The sequence below is a fragment of the Dromaius novaehollandiae genome, chromosome 1, assembly GCF_036370855.1.
Source record: "Dromaius novaehollandiae isolate bDroNov1 chromosome 1, bDroNov1.hap1, whole genome shotgun sequence".
In the NCBI taxonomy this organism is placed as follows: domain Eukaryota; kingdom Metazoa; phylum Chordata; class Aves; order Casuariiformes; family Dromaiidae; genus Dromaius; species Dromaius novaehollandiae.
In genome coordinates, this window is record NC_088098.1 from 146,480,164 (window position 1) to 146,498,044 (window position 17,881).

At 37.6% G+C, this 17,881-nt stretch overlaps 1 protein-coding gene across 2 annotated transcripts in view; it reads left to right on the forward strand.

The window, feature by feature from the left end:
- Window positions 1–17,881, forward strand: part of OCA2 (OCA2 melanosomal transmembrane protein) — a 217,772-nt gene that overhangs the window by 189,923 nt on the left and 9,968 nt on the right. The window contains exon 25 of one of the 2 annotated variants that reach the window (XM_064501789.1): window positions 10,198–11,047. The exons of the other annotated variant lie outside the window; for it this stretch is intronic. Coding sequence (XP_064357859.1) covers window positions 10,198–10,303 — 106 coding nt within the window. The 3' untranslated portion in view covers window positions 10,304–11,047. Of the gene's footprint in view, window positions 1–10,197; window positions 11,048–17,881 lie in introns of those variants that run through there. 2 annotated transcript variants of the gene reach the window in all.

Genomic DNA, 17,881 nt, shown 5'->3' on the forward strand with positions numbered 1-17,881 from the left:
CGATTTAGTCTGTTATATAACTGAAAATATTTGCCTTACCCGGGTGCTGACCCGACTGTTTGAAAAAATGTATTGGACTGGTCCTCAGATGCTGTCCACACTATTCATGGAAACCTTGTTTACAGAATTGTTTCATTGTGACTGAAATTTCGTGTGCCTTGAAAGAAATTCACTCCTAAATAGACTGAATTCAATTTTTACTTCTCCCAGTGTAATGAGAAGCTTTTAAATTGGAAAAGTGTGTCCTTCTCAGCAAGAGCAGGAGGTCTACCTGTAGTGGCAGTGATAAATGAAACGTAAAAGAATGAAGGCAAGCAGTATAGCCATGAATAATCACAGCAGGGAGGGAGAGAGCAAAACTAAGGCCACAAGAGAACAGCAAAAGTATTCAAAGAAAAACAGTTGCAAAAGCTAATAAAAAGGATGAAGATCGTTATTTATTTCATATATTTTTCAAGTCTTTACCTTCTTTTAAAAATTATGGATAATTTATTCTGCTGTATTTCATGTTGATGAGGGCTGTAAAGACTATTTACAGTGACTGGGAGAATAACCAAATGTAGACTTACAACTTACCATGGACTCCTCTGCTTTTGCTGCTTCAGTCAGGACCTATTGAAGCCAATGGTCTCTTTTAGTAAAATTCAGAAGACTTTGGATAAAGTTGCTGATAGTGATATTCCCATGGACTATTTCCATTGACTACTGTAACTAACAGGTGGCCACTAATATATTCATAGAGCAAAATATAACATTATATATTTATATCAACTGTATCAGAATAAAGGCAGGCTAGATTATGCCTCATTTTTAGACACTGTCACAATCACTGATTTGTCCTAATGGGTAATATTATAAGAAACATGGCAGTATTCCTGTACAGTACATAGCCTGTCACATTTTATTACTTAAATGTAGTATTGATTTTAAAAATTGCTATTATCCATCAGGGACATGGAAGCAAAGTTCTCTGGGCTTTAATTTTAAAGCTAAAATCTGCCATCTACAAATTGTGCCTATTTGACAAGAAAGGTTTTCTTTTTGAAGGTTTTACAGGAATATCATTTTTGACAGACTGATTGTGTATGTCTTCATGATGCTCTAATAACTTCTTTTTAATGGAATAACTTTAGTGTCAAACTCAAGAGTTCAGTGACAGATGATGTGCCTTCTCTTAGTTTCGAGGTTAAAAATAATTGATATTTCTGTATGCACAAACTGCCACAAAAATACTAATTTCTTCAACTATTCAGAAAGGAAGAGATAGAAACAAATTCCAAATGAATGGTCAGCTTTTCCATAAGTTTTGAGACAGCGAATGTAAAATAAAAACATTACTGAAATAATTAAGCGCCATAAGCCAGTGTTTATTGTAATTATTGTTGGAGACGGAGTAGAGTTATGGGTTTGAAAATGCGTAAGACTTCTGGTTATGTAGAAATCTGAACGATTCTTTCAGAAAAGCACCTATCCTGGACTATTCTAGTACCGAAAAATGATTCAAATAAACATTAACATTTTTAGTTCAGGTGAGCAGCAAAAAAACCCTGGGCTCCCTGGTGCTCCAGCGGCTTCTGTGGGACAGGGGCTGCCGGTGGGGCTGGTGCTGGCCACCACAGCCCGTCCATCCACCCCGAGGGAGCAGAGCCCCGGGGGGCGTCGGGCACTACCACGGGGATGGGGTTTGTGGCTGGGCAGGGGCAGGAATGTGGCGGGGCTGGAGCTGGCACCACTGTGGTGCCGTGGGGCAACGACCAGCGGCCCCGGGCTGGGCTGCGATGGGGCTGGGGCTGGGTGAGGGAGGGGAGCCCTGGGGTGCAGAGCAGGGACGGCGAGGGATGCTGGGGCCCCTGGGGCCTGGACAGCTTTAAGTGTAACTGAAAATCAGATGTAGTGTACCTTCACCACAGTAAGTAGTGTTCACGGACTGTTTTGTCTGGTGACGCTGCACACTAAGACACGATGGAAAGATAGCGTGCATACCTAAATTCGTGAGTATGAATCTCTATAATTTTATCTGATACAATTTTAAAAGAAGTTTAGCGTGACCTTGTGGCTCCCCTTTTGGGTCAACCTTCACTTTACAGAAGTTAGAAAATTTCCCCATGGTCATGTCACGCCTGAATTTTCTGCATTTTCCATGTAGACAATGAGATGACTGTTGAAAATAGGATACTTGACTTGGGATGTAACTCATCGCTCCTGAGTTCATCCATTTAATTTAAGCAATTCATTTATGTTCCTTCTGCAGTCAGTGGAGAGGAAAAGGTAACTTCAGGGGGAAGATTTTTCCTGACATCTGAAATGGATATCCTAGGGTGGGAATAATAACCTTCTGCAAGTTCCCTTCTCTCAGCTGACTAAGAAGAACCCTACATTATTACTGCTTAAAACTAGATAACATAAACTGCACCTTAGGTAAACCACATGTATAAGTCGATTTAGCAGCTCTCATAAAGCCTGCACTATAGCACATATACAAAAAAGAAACATCGCACCAATACATGACACATTACTTTTACTACTTTCTGATACGTGAGAACTAAAAGGTAAAACTAAGTTTATCTCAACAGTTTTTAGTGGAATTTATGCATGAATGTGGGCAACATCTATGAAAGACACAGTAACTGGAAGTAATTAGCCATACATAAATATGGAGTATTTTAATTAAAAGTTAACATTTCAGATTTTTAATTAACACTTCAATTGAGAAACAAATAAATCAAATCCACATTGATTTTAAAATAATTTAGTCTTGAAACCATTCTAATGGAATCTTCAAATATTATTGACCAGTGCAAGCACTAAATTTCCTGGGTTATTTTTATTTCAGAAAATTGTAGAACAAAAAGTCAATGAACGCACTATTTTAATACAGTTTATACTCTGGCTAATTGTCATGTAACAAAAAATATCTTGACTCTCAATACAGTAGTGAACCTGAGGATGGTATACAGCTTTGATTAAAATATCCGATGTTATGTGAGCTAATTGTCTAAGCTCCCACTGAATCTCCTGGTGGGGATGTAAGGCTTGCATAAACATGTTCATCCAGTCCTGTATCCAAGACATCTTCATGGGTCTCACAGATATGACAGAAGACACACAGGACCTGTGTCTTTCTCAAGTGGCAGCTGGAAGCAGGTTGGGACACACTTCATAACTCCACTGGCACTGCATGCGATTTTAGCAATTGATATGAGTATCTCACCAGTAGACTCAATGGAATCTGAAGTGTGGTTTGCTTCATCCTGCAGGCATTTGCTCTAAACACCTTTTACTATATTGATTAGAATTTCCATTGGCCACAATGGGAACTTAGACAAAAAACTCTCATATAGTTCACATCTTCATGGGTCTGAATCTGGAGGTGAATCCTTGCCATATTCTGTGTACACTGGCATTGTGCAAAAGATTTTTCAAATGAAAATGCAGAAGAGAAAAATAAGTAATAGCTTAGATAGGAACATATTAATGTAGAAACCATGTACACTGATAAACTCTGTACGTTAAAACTCAGTTTATGATATTGCAACACACCCATTTATGTTCATTTTGCCTTCTACTGTCTACTTTTTCTTCTCTTTGTCTTTTATTGCTGACCTGCCTTTCCCACCTGTTTATCTCTTCCTGGGTTATTTTCTGCCCAGTACTAGATAGTGTTTTCTTCTCCCACAGAGCAATGTGAGAAGAATGACAGAGATAAAGGCAGCTTCACAAGCTTCTGCATAGCTATTGGGTCAGTGGTCAGGACTTTTTGGCAGGTTTCCACCAAGACAGGTTCAGTTCTATATCTTACTTAAGTAAAGAGTTTTAAATGGCAATCTCCATTTCAAGCAACTGTCTGCTATCTGGGGGGCTGATGATGGTCCTGTTGTGAATTTTGTGTTTAAAACATTGTGTACTTCGGTCCAAGGAGCTGGTGAGCCGAGGAGTGAGAAAGCGCCCAAAAGGAATTGGTAAAGGCACTGTCCCCTGTGCTGTAGGGTAAGGATGAGTCCAAGGCCTTGACTTTGGCAGTACCGGGTAGCCCTTCCCCACCTTACCTTATCTACTATTACTTTTTCTCAATGTACACTTTTCCCCCAAACGCTGGAGCCACCATTAAAGGACAGTTCATATTGGCAGGCCAAGGGGAGTGTGGCTGTATCCTGACAACGCTCTGACTCCTTGAGGATGTAAGAACTTTAAAGTAATCCTCCTACTGTGGCCTACTGTTACTTTTGTGTAGTATATATTTAGCCTAAGAGGCCACACTGTCTTGCTTATGAAGCATACAGGTCCTATATTCAATGGTATCCTAGCACCAAATCTAGCATGCTGTACCCTGAGCATCCCAATCTCAGTGAAGGGAAATTTGCATGTGCACAATTAGTTTTAGTATATGGATGCTTAGGTGGCTAGTTACAGTAGCTGTATTTCTTTTTACAAAAAAATACACATGCAGCTAGCAGGCATCATTTGTCTAGTAGTATTTAGAAGGTAAAAACAGAAGGAAATGGACTTGCTTTTGTGATCCCAACTAAAAGTATATTTAGTTGACAATCTAAACTTCTTTACCAGTAAGTCATTTAGTAAGTTGGAAATAACCCTTTTGCTATGTTTGCTTCCATCTTAGAGTTCTCATCCCAGTGAAAATTTTGAATATATTTTCATACTTCTGTTGTCATGTATCATATTTTCCTTTAAGTTCTTTTGCATTTATCATGATTACACTGGAATATATTAAAATGATAGGCTTATAATGTGTAACTACTGCAAATTTCAAACTAAGTGAGAGTGAGTTCTGCATAGATGGTGCATTGTTAACAGACAATAATCTGCCTAATCTTCAAGTTTGATCATGCACAAGATGGGAACCTTAAAGTTGTATCAACCTGTGGGAAATTTAACTGCACAGGAAGTGCAATATTAGCCATTTATGTTTACAGTTCATAGAGACATCTGTGGTCACAAAAGAATTTTTCTCTATCAGATTCATAATAATCTTCCACCTTCTGCCCTAAGTTACCAGTCTAATGGTTGTTTGCTTGTCTTCCTAAATAATTGCTCTATTTTTTTCCCCTTAGAGGAAGAGCACCTCATGTTACTTCTGAAAAATGAGTCATTTAAACCCCAGATATGAGCCTAATTTTAAGTATCTAATTTTTGCAAATTTTGTCATTAAATATGACCATTTATGTGTAAGTTATTATTCTGATAAAAGCAATTGAAATATTTTTGTTGTCAGAAATAAGTTCCTGTTGAAAATGATAAAATACTTTGAAACAGAAATATTCTCAGTGCTATTACATGCTAATACTTGTCATAAATCACATAATTCATAGCAGCATGATGCTTCTTCAGAGGGGAATACATTCTGTTTTTACACACATCCAGATATGTATTCCAATGCAAAGCTGTTAGGGATTTAATTAATTGCATTGCCATTTAAATTAGAATTGTCAAAAACTTCCTGGTGAAAGAACAATAAATCAAATGCTCTCTGATTATTGCCCAGGGCTTTCGTTGCGTAAACTGTGATTTTTTCTTTACTTTTAGCATTTCCAGGGCTTGTTACAGATAGTTTGGAAACAAAACAGTCATTCTAGATTGTGACCACAATGAAGATTGCTTTTATTAAAGCCAGGATGATTAGAAATATTCCCATGTGATTTTCAAAACCAGCAGAAAAGATGACTGAAACACAAATTGGAAGAATTTGAATTTAAGAGCAAATGCACCCAGCATAAGCCTGTTGAAAGTCAAAATCAGTGATAAATCTGAGGTTAATGTCTTCTCTGTCTTCATGATCTCAGTCATATAGATTGTGAGCATGACATCATTTGTCCTCATTATTCAAATTCATAATGATGCACAAATAAGTTCCAGATCCCACGGTTGCACACAAAAATACCTGTTTTTAAATATGTGAATAATCCATTAAAATTAAGTACTTTTCTGGACTGGGGCCAAAATATAAATTGGGAAATACATGGGATTTTATAAATGCTTTTGCCTACACGGTCTGTTAGCTACATCAGTAAAATGGGTTTTTTTGGAGGGTTTTTCTTTAAAAAAAAATCTAATGGTACCTTCAGTAAAGCTGAGTGATGTGACAATGTGTTAGAGAGATACTTTGAGCTCAGCCTTTTGGTCAAATGCTGGCTGGCACCAGAGAGAAGGAAATTTCCTTGAAAGTAACAGGGCGCATGGTAAAAAACTCCTATAATAACAGCTTGGAGAATTCCAGCCTTCGGATATCCTATATCTTGAGGATTCTGGTAACATCAGAGCCATGTAGGGTGTAGAAGTTTGCCTATAAGGCATACCTGTTATGTCTCCTGGCATCTGATGGTTCCCGCTTTGGAAATCAATGGGAAATTATGGAATTTTGGATTTACAAGCAACTTAGGTCAGCATTAGCTGCCTGGTTTCCTGTGTGTGATCATCAAAAGAACTGTTTACTACTGCAGTGATAAATGGGGTAGCTTTGTGAGTGAGCCTTATATAACAGTGGGACCCTTGGGTGTGGCGACAGTGGGATAGAATAATGTGGTCTGCCTTCTCTTCTAAGTTCAGTGCCATAAAAGGTGACTGTTTACAGAGAGGTAGTCTGTGCTTTATGCATCTTTATGGAAACTCATAGGGAAAGGAAGGCATGATTTAACTATGGAAAAATAGGTAAAGCTGACTTAAATATCTCCTAGTCTGACTTTGTCAATCTATTTAACAATAAAAGAAATGAAAGTCTGTTTCTCCTCAAAAAATTTTCAGCCATCTCTAAAAAGCTCTTCAGCTTACCAAGTGCAGGTATCAGTGCAGGACGAGATAGCCAGCTCTGCAGGTTCCACTGGCTGTGTTGGCTAGATCTCAACTGACTGCAGTGCAAACTTCAACAGCCATCTCCCACATAGATGGCTACATAATAGGCACCTGACAGTGTGCCCATATCGTGGAAGCACCTGCAGAGACAATAGAATAAATCCTGAAATGAGCAGCATACCCAGTTTTTCAGGAGCCCTCAGTGCAGGAGGTAATTGAGTTTAATATCATAAGACAACAGTAGTTATGGTTATTCAGTGAGCCCTCAGGCTCTAAGTGTGCTGATAAAGGACTAAGATCCATGAGCTGGATTGGCTCAAGCACTGGGGAGATGGAAGAATGCAGGGATGCACTCTAGACTGAGGAGCTACATTCCACTCATTGTGATGAGGCCCACGCCAGGCTCCACTGCTCTTAACCTTGTTTTTGAGATGGATGGAAAAATCAGAAGCTGAACTTTTTTTTTTTTTTTTTTTTTGTCTAGACTGATCCTGTCTTGTTTTTAAAAACAAAACAGTGTGTGCTTGTTGAAAGTATGTCTTGTTCGCCTAATAATGTCCCAGTTTAAGCTAATGGACATTTTTCCATTGAGCCTGGGGGGAGGGCAGAATTAGGCCGGAGTAAGCCCTTTTGGAAATATCAGCTGTTGCTCATATCTCTTAAAGAGTTAGTCATTTATGAAGCAAATGCAAGTATGACTAATGATGGAGTTGAACTAGAAAAAATTATTTTCCGTCAAGGTTTAATGACATTTCCAGAATCTCTTGTACATTTGTTTCACCTCTTCCTGTGAAAGAACACAGTTTTTCTTAATACAGCATTTAGACTATGCGCTGTCACTGCAGGCACTGTTGGATTACATATGGTATTTATATGATGATTCAGTAATGTGGCATAACCCAGGAGGTGATACAAGAAGTCTAATGTAAGAAACTGTCTTTTGTGTGAAGGAGCTGTACCTTGCTGATAGGTGATTACAAGGCTGCTTATAAAACAGCAAATGTTTCTTGGGCAGCTGCCCAAAACAACGTGGTTAGTCTAGCAACATCTGCAATCGGTCAATATTTTTACTTTAATTTACAATCTGCTGATTGCTGATACTTTTTTATTGTTTGTTTAATTTAAATGTAATCCACAGAAACATACATTACCAAAGAAGATGTGAATATATAAATTCATACAACAGAAGTTCACTTTCTCAGACCATAGGAGTTATCTATCAGTCCCTGAGGCTAGCATAATATATTCCAACTAAATTACTCTTGATTGGCAGAATTGGGAACTGGGACAGTGAAAGCAAAATCTTCTATATCACAGGATATTTCATTGCTCTTTTGGTATTAGCTCAGTTTGTGGTAACCATTGGGTTTCTTCTGGTAAGCATTTCTTTTGGCTTCCTTTAGAGACATATTGCACTTTGGATTTGTGCTGTACTAGCACAGAGTGGGGTTATTGTGCAGGCAGTTTTATGAGGGTCACAGTCATGTGCATGTTCATGACTCAGAGCAGTTTATTCCATTTGGCTTTGTTGTGCTGATTCTTGCAGTTGCTGTTACCCCAGTGCGGAGTTCTTGTCAAGCCCCTGCAGAGTAAAGAAAGTGAGGCACTGTAAAAAGGCTAATCAAAAACATGGCACCTGTCCAGCAAACTTTTAATCTGAGTATAAGACATATCGATACTAATGGATACAAAGAGTAGGATTCATCTCACCTAATTTAGGCTAATAAAATGAGGTATTTAGCCCATCCTGTACATCACGTATGGTCAAAGTATCATGGATGTCTTATTTATTGCATCTAACTTTACTTTGGCTTGGTGCTACAGTATCAGTCACTTTATCATGTGGGAATGTTGGAGCAGAAAACACACACATGCATACACATTGCTCCTTAAAATTTCAACTTACTTGACTCAGTTATATAGTAAAAGTTAATACTTTACGAGTGATTATGGAGTTGTGGTAGCAGAAGTTGGTGAATGGCAAATAAAAGAGCAGAGCTTTTTTTCTACCAAAGGTGAGGAAGGATCTGCTACAGAGAAGAATTGGCACCGATTAGATGTGAGGGAGCCAGTGCTGGAGCAATTCCCTTTCTTTTGTTTGCTGTCATTCGTATAGAAGCTGTAGCTGTTTTCATACCTTCTTCTTACCTCCTTTGTGTTTTCACCATGTATAGAATATTTTACATACATTGGATACCTCTTCTCTGTTCTCTTTATTATGCCCTAAAAACAGTTCTGCCCAGCGCTGAAGATGGCTTTCCTTTAGCCATGAATAATTGATCTTTCTTGATTTGTATTGATACCTGTGGGGCTTCTGTTGCCACTCTGCTTGTATTCTTGAGGGCCCTTGTTCTGGGGACATATTGTGGGGGACATAGCAAAAACAAGATTTGGAGAAAGAGGTTATGTCTTTTATCAGATGTACTAAGTATAATTGGACAAAATGTGCAAGTTTTTATGGATCTGGAGCTAGGCACTTCCATCCTAGTGTATGCATATAATATAAGTGCCTAACTGATGACTGCGTAGACTGACCTCTAGCTCAGAGTACATGCCTCAGTTTTGGACATCCAATGTTAGGTGAAGTGAAGTGATTCCTCTGTGTTTCTCCACTGAAAGAGAAACATAGAGAAATGTAGTAAGATATGGACTGTGTATTGCCAATTGTGCCAGGGAAAAACAGAGAGTGGAGGAACAATAATGAGGTAACTTTGCAGGGGATTCCTACTAATGTTGGGAAGCATTGTGGGAGAAAGGTGCTAATAGGAAATATGATAAATGGTTGTGAGGGCCGACATCAGGATGCAGCTGAAACATTTCACTGAAGATAAAGAGATAATAAATGTGGTGGAATAGGCCTTGATAATCTTTGAAAGTTGGAAAAGCATCTGCTTTTTGCTGAGGAGTGCTAGTAGAGGGATGCAAAGAGGGTCTTGAAATAGTTGAACTGTTGGAGTTGGAGAATAATCCTTGGTACTTCTTGAGACCAAAGAAAAGGATGTTGAGGAACGGAGAAGTCCTAGGTTAGCATTTGAATTATGTGGATAGACAGGAAAGAACAGTTACGCAGAAATAATCTGCAAGGTTTTTAGAGATATGTTGGATATGATGCTCTTAAGAGAGATCTGAATCAAAACTGACTAAAAACGTGTGAGGGTAAGGACAGCAATGATAGTGCTATGAAGAAAGGAAGTAAAGGGAAGATTTGCAGAGAAAAGACCAAGAACTATTCTATTCTAGGCATTTAGAGTAAACTGATAGCTAGAGGTCTGTAAAGACATGGCAAACTTTGATTTGAACAGAGTGAGGTTGGCTTAATCTGAAAGAGTGAGATCAGTGAATTGTCAATACAGGGAACACTGCTGAATTGTAGTCTGTGGTGAATTTTCCCAGAGATGGGAGGCAGAGGAAGAGGGAGAAGGATCAAGGACAGCACCTCTTCAGCAAGAGAAAATCCTGTGAAGCATGTAAGAGACCTCAGAGGAGAGCCAGAAGATGAAGCAGCTTCCAAACCCAAGGAGACCCACCAAACAGGTGGCAGTGTCAAAGCCAGTCACTCAGCTGGGAGGATGAGGAAGGTACATTGTTTCTAGTTTCATTTAAGAGATCAGTGGAGACTTTAGTGACAGTGATTTTTCTGGTGAGAGAATGAATTACAGTATTTGTAAAGTTTCTGTCACTGAAGAGGAAAAAAAAATAGGCTGAGGGCCAAACTGAGACCTGAAATTAAATCCGCACCTGACTGTAGTAGTTTGCATCACAATTTAGTTGAGGAAATTCCTATTTTGGGGGCACATTTATATACACTAGTGTGGAGGACAGCTAAATTACCTGCATCAGAGTGTAGCGCAGACCGCAGCAGATGCCGTGAATAGTGTACAAAATTTATGCTCTTCACAAGGAGAAATAGACAACAAGTAATGTATACCTTTCTCATTGCCCATGCGGGGTTTACAGGGCAAACTCGCTTCCTTTCCCTCCCATAAATGTGTGTACATGCAGACCTTTGAAGAGAAGCTTTATATCTGATATACTAAAATTCAGAAAGGCATTGGTTAAATCTCTAACAACTTTTAATGTTCTGTCATCCTATTAGTCAGACTTTAGAATAAATATCTCCTGATTTAAATGGTTACTAAGATTATCCGATGTTTTGAATAATGTACAGAAAATTTAGTGAGTATATTTTTCTGAAGCAAAGTATACTTAGTCAATGTATATTCTGAAGTGCTAGCAATTAGTTTATCAATGCATAGAAGAATCTGAAATACTAAATACTTGCTGAAGCTTATCATTAAATAAATTACTTCAATGACACTTGTGTAAGTTGTTTATTTCTATTGTAACTACCAGAGCAAAGTACATTTGATGCAAACTAATGATGTAGTTGCATTTTAGAAAAAACCCTCAAAAATATTTTTCATGTTTTAATGATTCCAATACAGAAATACAAGAACTCCTCTTTCTCTTTTTTCAGATAATATTCTTCATGGTAAAATAATTTGACTTTTCAGATATAAGGTACCCCGTTGGAATATTAATTTTGGTTTTTTTTGTGAGATTTCTGAACAGTATTCAGAATATAGAACTATTTGGAATACAAACTGCACCAAAAGTGTTATCATTTTGAGTGGTAACGATAAATTATTCCCTATTTCAGCAATATTTTCATGTTCTGTAGGTATGCATCTGAGCAGTACACTGATTAAACTGCTTCTTTTATTTGGACTTTGTTAGAGACCAGTTACTAAGTCATATGTCTGCTTTAAAATATTTTGGTAAATGGAACTTCACTATTATGTTTCTTAGTAAAGCCTGAGCTATATACTGTGGGAGTGTCAACAGCAACACACTAATTAAGATTGCCCTAAAAATTACAGCTGAATTGGGATCGTAATTTTTCTTTTTTATAGCTTAATAATTGAATTTTGTCTTGTATGTTTAACTTAATAACTCTTTAGGGATTACATGAAATTTCAAATAAAAATGTATGCTAATTCATGCTGACTTTTAGCTTCACATTTCTTTCTCTTCCCTATTACCTTCCTACTCCTGTAAGCATTCTGATAATAAGCTGGAGACTAGAACTATATAATGTAAGCCCATGCAAAGATGGTTCCCTTTCTCTAACCATTCTTGAGTTATATCAAGGTAAGCCTTTGGCACATCTAAAGATCAGTTAGCTACTTCTAAGAAGTATGTTTTTTAAAAAAAGAATGCTTTTGAAAAGCTTTTTGTTTCTTTCTTTCCATCAAAGCCTAACTTTTCATCTGGTTTCCTGTGCAGTCATACCACTGTGAATGTGTCTGTGTGTCTCCCACCTAATAACTTCTGAATATGCTTATTGACTTCAAACACATTTGATGGGGGGGAGGTGTCTGATGGTAGGGGTAGGGGTTGATTTCTCAAACGTAATTAAAATCCCTGAAATTTCATCAAAGTTGGTGGCAGGGAAGAGGAAAAGAATCTCTATTAATGTTCCCACTGAGGGAGAGTGTGCATTATGAGCCCACAATTCCTTACACACTGAGCAACCCATGCAAGAGAGCATCACTGTAAATTATGGAAAAAAGCTTCAGTTGGAGCTTGCCACCTCTTAGACAGAAAGTCAATCAAACTTAAGACACAAATTGGTAGGAAATAAGGCTTCATTATTTCCCAGTGTTCACAGAGCTGCTTGTCAGAAAGGCAAGATTCATCTCACCTGACTTCTCCTTCCTACAGTGTTGATGTCTGTATTTGAACTAGTCACTCCCAGCTCTCATTATAGTCCATGGAAAGAAATAGGAACTTTTGGAGGGTGATTCATTTCCTAATGTAGACATCTAAAATAAGTCAAACAACCTGTCCTAGAAGGGCCAGTAGCTCAGATTTAGCCCCATACAAATGTGTCCCACAACATGTATTCCTTTCCTGCATATTCACGAACTGCCTTTGTAAGGAGAGTTGTTGTGAGACAGGCAGTAGAAGGTGTGGAATGGCCTCTATTGAAGATTGCACCAGAAAGCTAAATAAAAATATTGGGGAACAGCAGGCAGTAAAGCACGAGTGGCACTTAGCTTCAAGGAGATACAGGGAGGAAACATGGAAGGACTGTGGCCAAGAGCTTCTCTATGAAGAGACTGATGCCATTGCAGTGTGGGTAAGATGATTTGCCCAGAGCATGTTTTGTTGATTTGCTCACAGTTAATTAGACTTACAGATAAATTGATCATTTGTACCTTTGGATTTTAAACAACTAGGTGGCCTACCACTCTACTACTACCACTCCAGCTAATACCTATAAGTGACCTTACCACTCCCTGAAATGAGAGCACAATAATGTGAGTTCAGGCCTGACTCATGATTTTGAGGTCAGACAGACAACCTTCTTTCTTAGTTTAGTTTGGACAGCATTCCCTAGCTGGAGAAGCAAATCTCAAAATCTTCATGGTGGTTCCTGACTGGTTATTGCCACCACTGACCTTTTTGGCTAGTAGAAGACAAACTGTTGTACAGGAAGGTGCGAGTCCACTGCTCTCTTCAGTATGGGGCAGAAAGTATATTCCATTATGCCCAGGAATGGAGTCTGACTTGGTAAGCAGCAGGATGGAAAATAGTTCTGTTCTGACAAACTGCCTGTGTATCTTTTAGTGTGAAGCTGGGGATAAGCGAGTTGATGGGAGACTGGAGGAAGGTGAGTTTGGGAAGGGAAGAAGTTGAGCCATGTAGAGATGATTGTAAGAAAAGAATAATCAGTAAAATGCTTGCTCATTTCTGTGTTTTTTGACTTTGAGACATAAAAAGCCAAAGTTTTGATCAGTTCCTGATTTTATTCCACCTGGGAGTTGATATAAAATTCACATATAGTTGTTTGTTTTGAGAAAGACATATTTGAACTCTTACATATGTAATTTCATATGTGTTGGTTTAAATAATTTTTGTTATCCAACAAATCACTACTTTTTTGCAGCTTCATATAGTTGTTACATTGAATGCCAAGTTTCCAGTTAATTACAACATGCTCAGTTAGATTAAGCAGTCAGCCTAGTCGCTAAACAAGAGTCTTCTCATTCAAAGATTATCAAATTGAGGAAATGATTTTCTAATTAAATAATGTACTTCAGCAGTAACCAGAACTATCCTTGAAAATGCTGAATTGGCTTTATTTTCTTGGAGAAATTTTGTATCTCAAAACATAGTTTTGAAAAACAATTTGCATGAGATCAAAGACAAAGGTAACTTAAATGTTACTTAACCTGTAATCTGGGAAACCAAGAGAACACTGGCAGTATGAAGGTTATATATATTTGCCATATGAACCCTGACTAATAAGCCTTATTTGAGAGAGGATTTATCAGTTCTCCTGAGGCTGAGCTTGCTTCTTCCCATGCTTCATTCTGTTTGGCTAAATATATAGACACTCAGAATTGCAGAGGAATCGACCATAGTTTTACATGGCATTTCATTTTCTCAAATAATTTAATATTTTTGATAGAACTAGGGAAGTGAATTTTCCTCTGTCACTAAATAACATGTCCAAAAAAGATTATCCTGGTATCTCACAATATGATCTGAAGAAAGGACAAGTTCATTTTTGCGGGTATTTTCTTAGTAAATGCACTTGAAATGAGAACTGCTTGAAGGAGGTAGTTCTTTTCAGAAAATTGTAAATACATTTTTAATTTCTTGTGTAAACTAGAAATTATTTTTCACATAACAGGTGTGGTAGTATTTCCTGTATTCTTTGCTTATTTATTGCTTGAACTTAGCAGCACTTTTTGATACATTTTTAAAATCAATGTCTTCCTAATTATGCTTGCACTCAGTATATTGGGGCTATTGTATTAATTTAAACAGCATTAAAACTGTAAATAATAACTTCCTGGTCAAGACTTGCAGTTTGTCAGCTTCACTAAAGGTATGTAAATTCGGACATTGGAGCTTTAAGCTGATATGTAGCAATTCAATGTGCTAAAATGATAATGGTCATATAATCCCATTAATTTTAAACTGATCATGACTAACAACTGTTTTTTGGGAAAAATTTTCAACTTTTTAATGATTTTTTTTTTTAGAGATCGATTTCTTTCTACTCGCCTTGAAGAATCTAGTAAACAAAAGTCCTAGGAAAGTATACATTTTTTAATTTTCATAGAAACATGTAACACATAGCTATTAAATAGTTTTGAAAATGTTTGTTTTTTTCCTGGGTTTGTTCATTATTAAGCCTTTTCATTACTACTTGCTCATAGTGTAGGCTGAACAAAAAATTTAAAAGACTTAAAACTAAGTGGCATTTATACAGGTAAGAACTCTTCCTGATATTACAGAAGTTATATAAAGATCAGAAATACCAAAGGCAAAGGAAAAAAGAATCTCTAAATTATTCCAGCCAGTCAAGAAATATTCATATGCCAGCTCTAGTGCATTAATAATATTAGTGCCAAGCTTTTGTTTAAGACTTTGTTCCGCTTTGCAACTGCTGAAATGTATCAGCATGCACCACTGTACCTTCTGCTTCTAAGACAGGAAATTCATAAGTCTGTTGACCTTAGCTGAAGAGGCCAAATTCAGAGAATAAACTAAAATGAAAAATGTCATAAACATAATCAAGACGATGATCCTGATCTTTTAGAAAGGTAATAATGTGATTCTGTGCTGGGATTTAGGAATGGTTAAGAATCACTTGATGACATTTAACCAACTATTTGATAGATCCAGCTGTTCAAAAGAAGATGAAACAACTAAAGCAATAAAGGAGGAAGACAGGGGCACATGCAGCCTTGATATAAATGATTGGCCCAGATCAACTGCTCTCTGGCCTAACGTGCTTGATGGAGAACTCCCCTGTGTCATGTTATACATTAAGGTTAGGACCACGAAGCAGTTCATAGGTGGGTGGCTGACATGTGCTTGCACTCCTGGAGCAGCAATCCAGCTCTTCTGCTGCGGAGATAGACATGGGCAGAAGGAAGCCAAAATTAGAGAAGCAACTGAGTATAGTTTTCACCCACTTTTTTAAAATGTAAAGATAAGTATAATGCCTTTATAATACTTAAAAGTCTATTGATTTTATTCCTACATTTCCCTCATTTCAATCTCTCTGTAATCCTTGTTTCCACTGTAGGCCTGAATAACACTGATGAGGAAATGTGTTAGAGGACCACATTGAGACTAGTGTAGTCTTTCTCAAAGAAACTCCTGAAAATTTAAGGCATAAATTTTTAGGAGTAGAGAATTGGGTTTTCTCACATTCTGACCTTTCAAACTGATGTACCTTAAAGGTTACCTGCCATCTATAATAATTAGACAGTCAACACTTCTGACTGACTTGTAAGTCTGTGAACTGGTCATGTAGCTAGCCCAAGTTAAAACATCCTACCAATGGTACTTTTTTGCCCTCTCCACAGTATACACTTTCTATCTTGCTCATTTGTTAGGTCTTCTCTTTCATGTTGTAAGCAGTTTGTGGCTGTTGGTATTTATTTGTAACACAGTCTATGGGGATATATATTCATATAGTATATGTTTGTTTAATGCTTTGTACATGGGAGCCTTAACTTGTTGAGGAACTTGTACAACAGCATTCATTTTATTTAACCTTAGTTTGCTACTTCACTTAAAATTAGACCTGAGGGTAATGAAAGCTTTCCTCACAACTGGTAGAGAGAGAAGTACCTTAACAGGAAGATTCAGCCCACTGATCCTTCTGACACACTGACTCCTTCCTGCTCTCTATAGAGGGAGTGCACACCAGTGCAGGTCTGTGGCTTTCCTGGGGCAGGAGGGATTGGGCACTGCAGCGCACTGTGGCGCTGGAAGGGCTTGGGAGGATCCAGCTGGCCTGTTATTCCTTTTTAGTTGGCATCTCATAGTGGGCTGGAGAGAAGCCTCCAACTGCACTGCGCTGGACGGAAAACATTCACCCTATGCTCCTGCCTTAGGCTGGGTGAACTCCTGAAACATGGGGTTTGTGATGGAAAGTTTACTGGCCTTATAATGTTGATAACCTTTTATCAGAAGGCATCTGCTGAGCCCATAATGAAAAATGATCATTAGTGCACAAGAGATATGATTCTACTTTTTCATTCAAAATGCAATTTTAAAATCTTTATTTTTCTAGCTATGTCACACACTTACTCTGTGCCTTTGTCCTTGTATACTGCTTTAACACCCATCATAAATTCTCTGTCATCATATCACACCTGATCAGGATTCTCTAAATGGGGGGAAAGATGAAAGGGAAATGTGACATATCATGTTATTTCTTATGTAGCATTTGGCTTTTTGGCACAATCTGTGGCTTTTATAATAGTTGAGAATGCTCTGTTGAAATTATTGAAGAACTGATTAATCTCTGCTGCAAAATGTCATTTTCCTTTTATCCTGAGCTTTAATCAAAATAAAAGAGCATACTGACAAAAATGAGATGGATAAAAGTGCCCTAAGATGCTTTTTGAGAGGGTTGGAATGAAAGACATTCATGGAAACAACACTCAGGCAACTTCCAATCCTGGATACTGACTGAGAAAAAGCAAGTTAACACAGATTCGATAAAAGTTATTTACCTTATATTTGATTTGTCAGAAGCATATAACAATCAAAGGAAAAATGAGTTTCCAATATATTAAATATTTTTAAAAATACAGAAACAGTAACTCTAAACATTGCAAAACCCATTTCTGCAGTCCTAATGATTTATTTTTGCACTGTAAATCCCACTAGTTTTGCGTTAGCCCATTTCATTAGTTGAATATTTGTATCAGAACCATTAAAACAATTAATGAGAACAATTCACTACAAGGAGTACTGAGATTTTGTACCAATATTGTAATCAGTACATGAGACTCATGTCTCTTAATGTACTGTTGTGGAAGACATACCTTATTGATTTTTCTTTTCTAGTCTTCCATGATGATACTAATCTTCTCACCCTTAGACTCCCAACAATACTTCATTACACAGATTCATGAGAGAGGAATAAATACAGCTTTCCCAAGGAGCTGAATCAATTTCATGTATTTGCACTTGCTAAATTTTAGAAGGAGATGAAGCTTTTATAACAAAACCAGAAGAAAAAAAATTGAGGACTAAA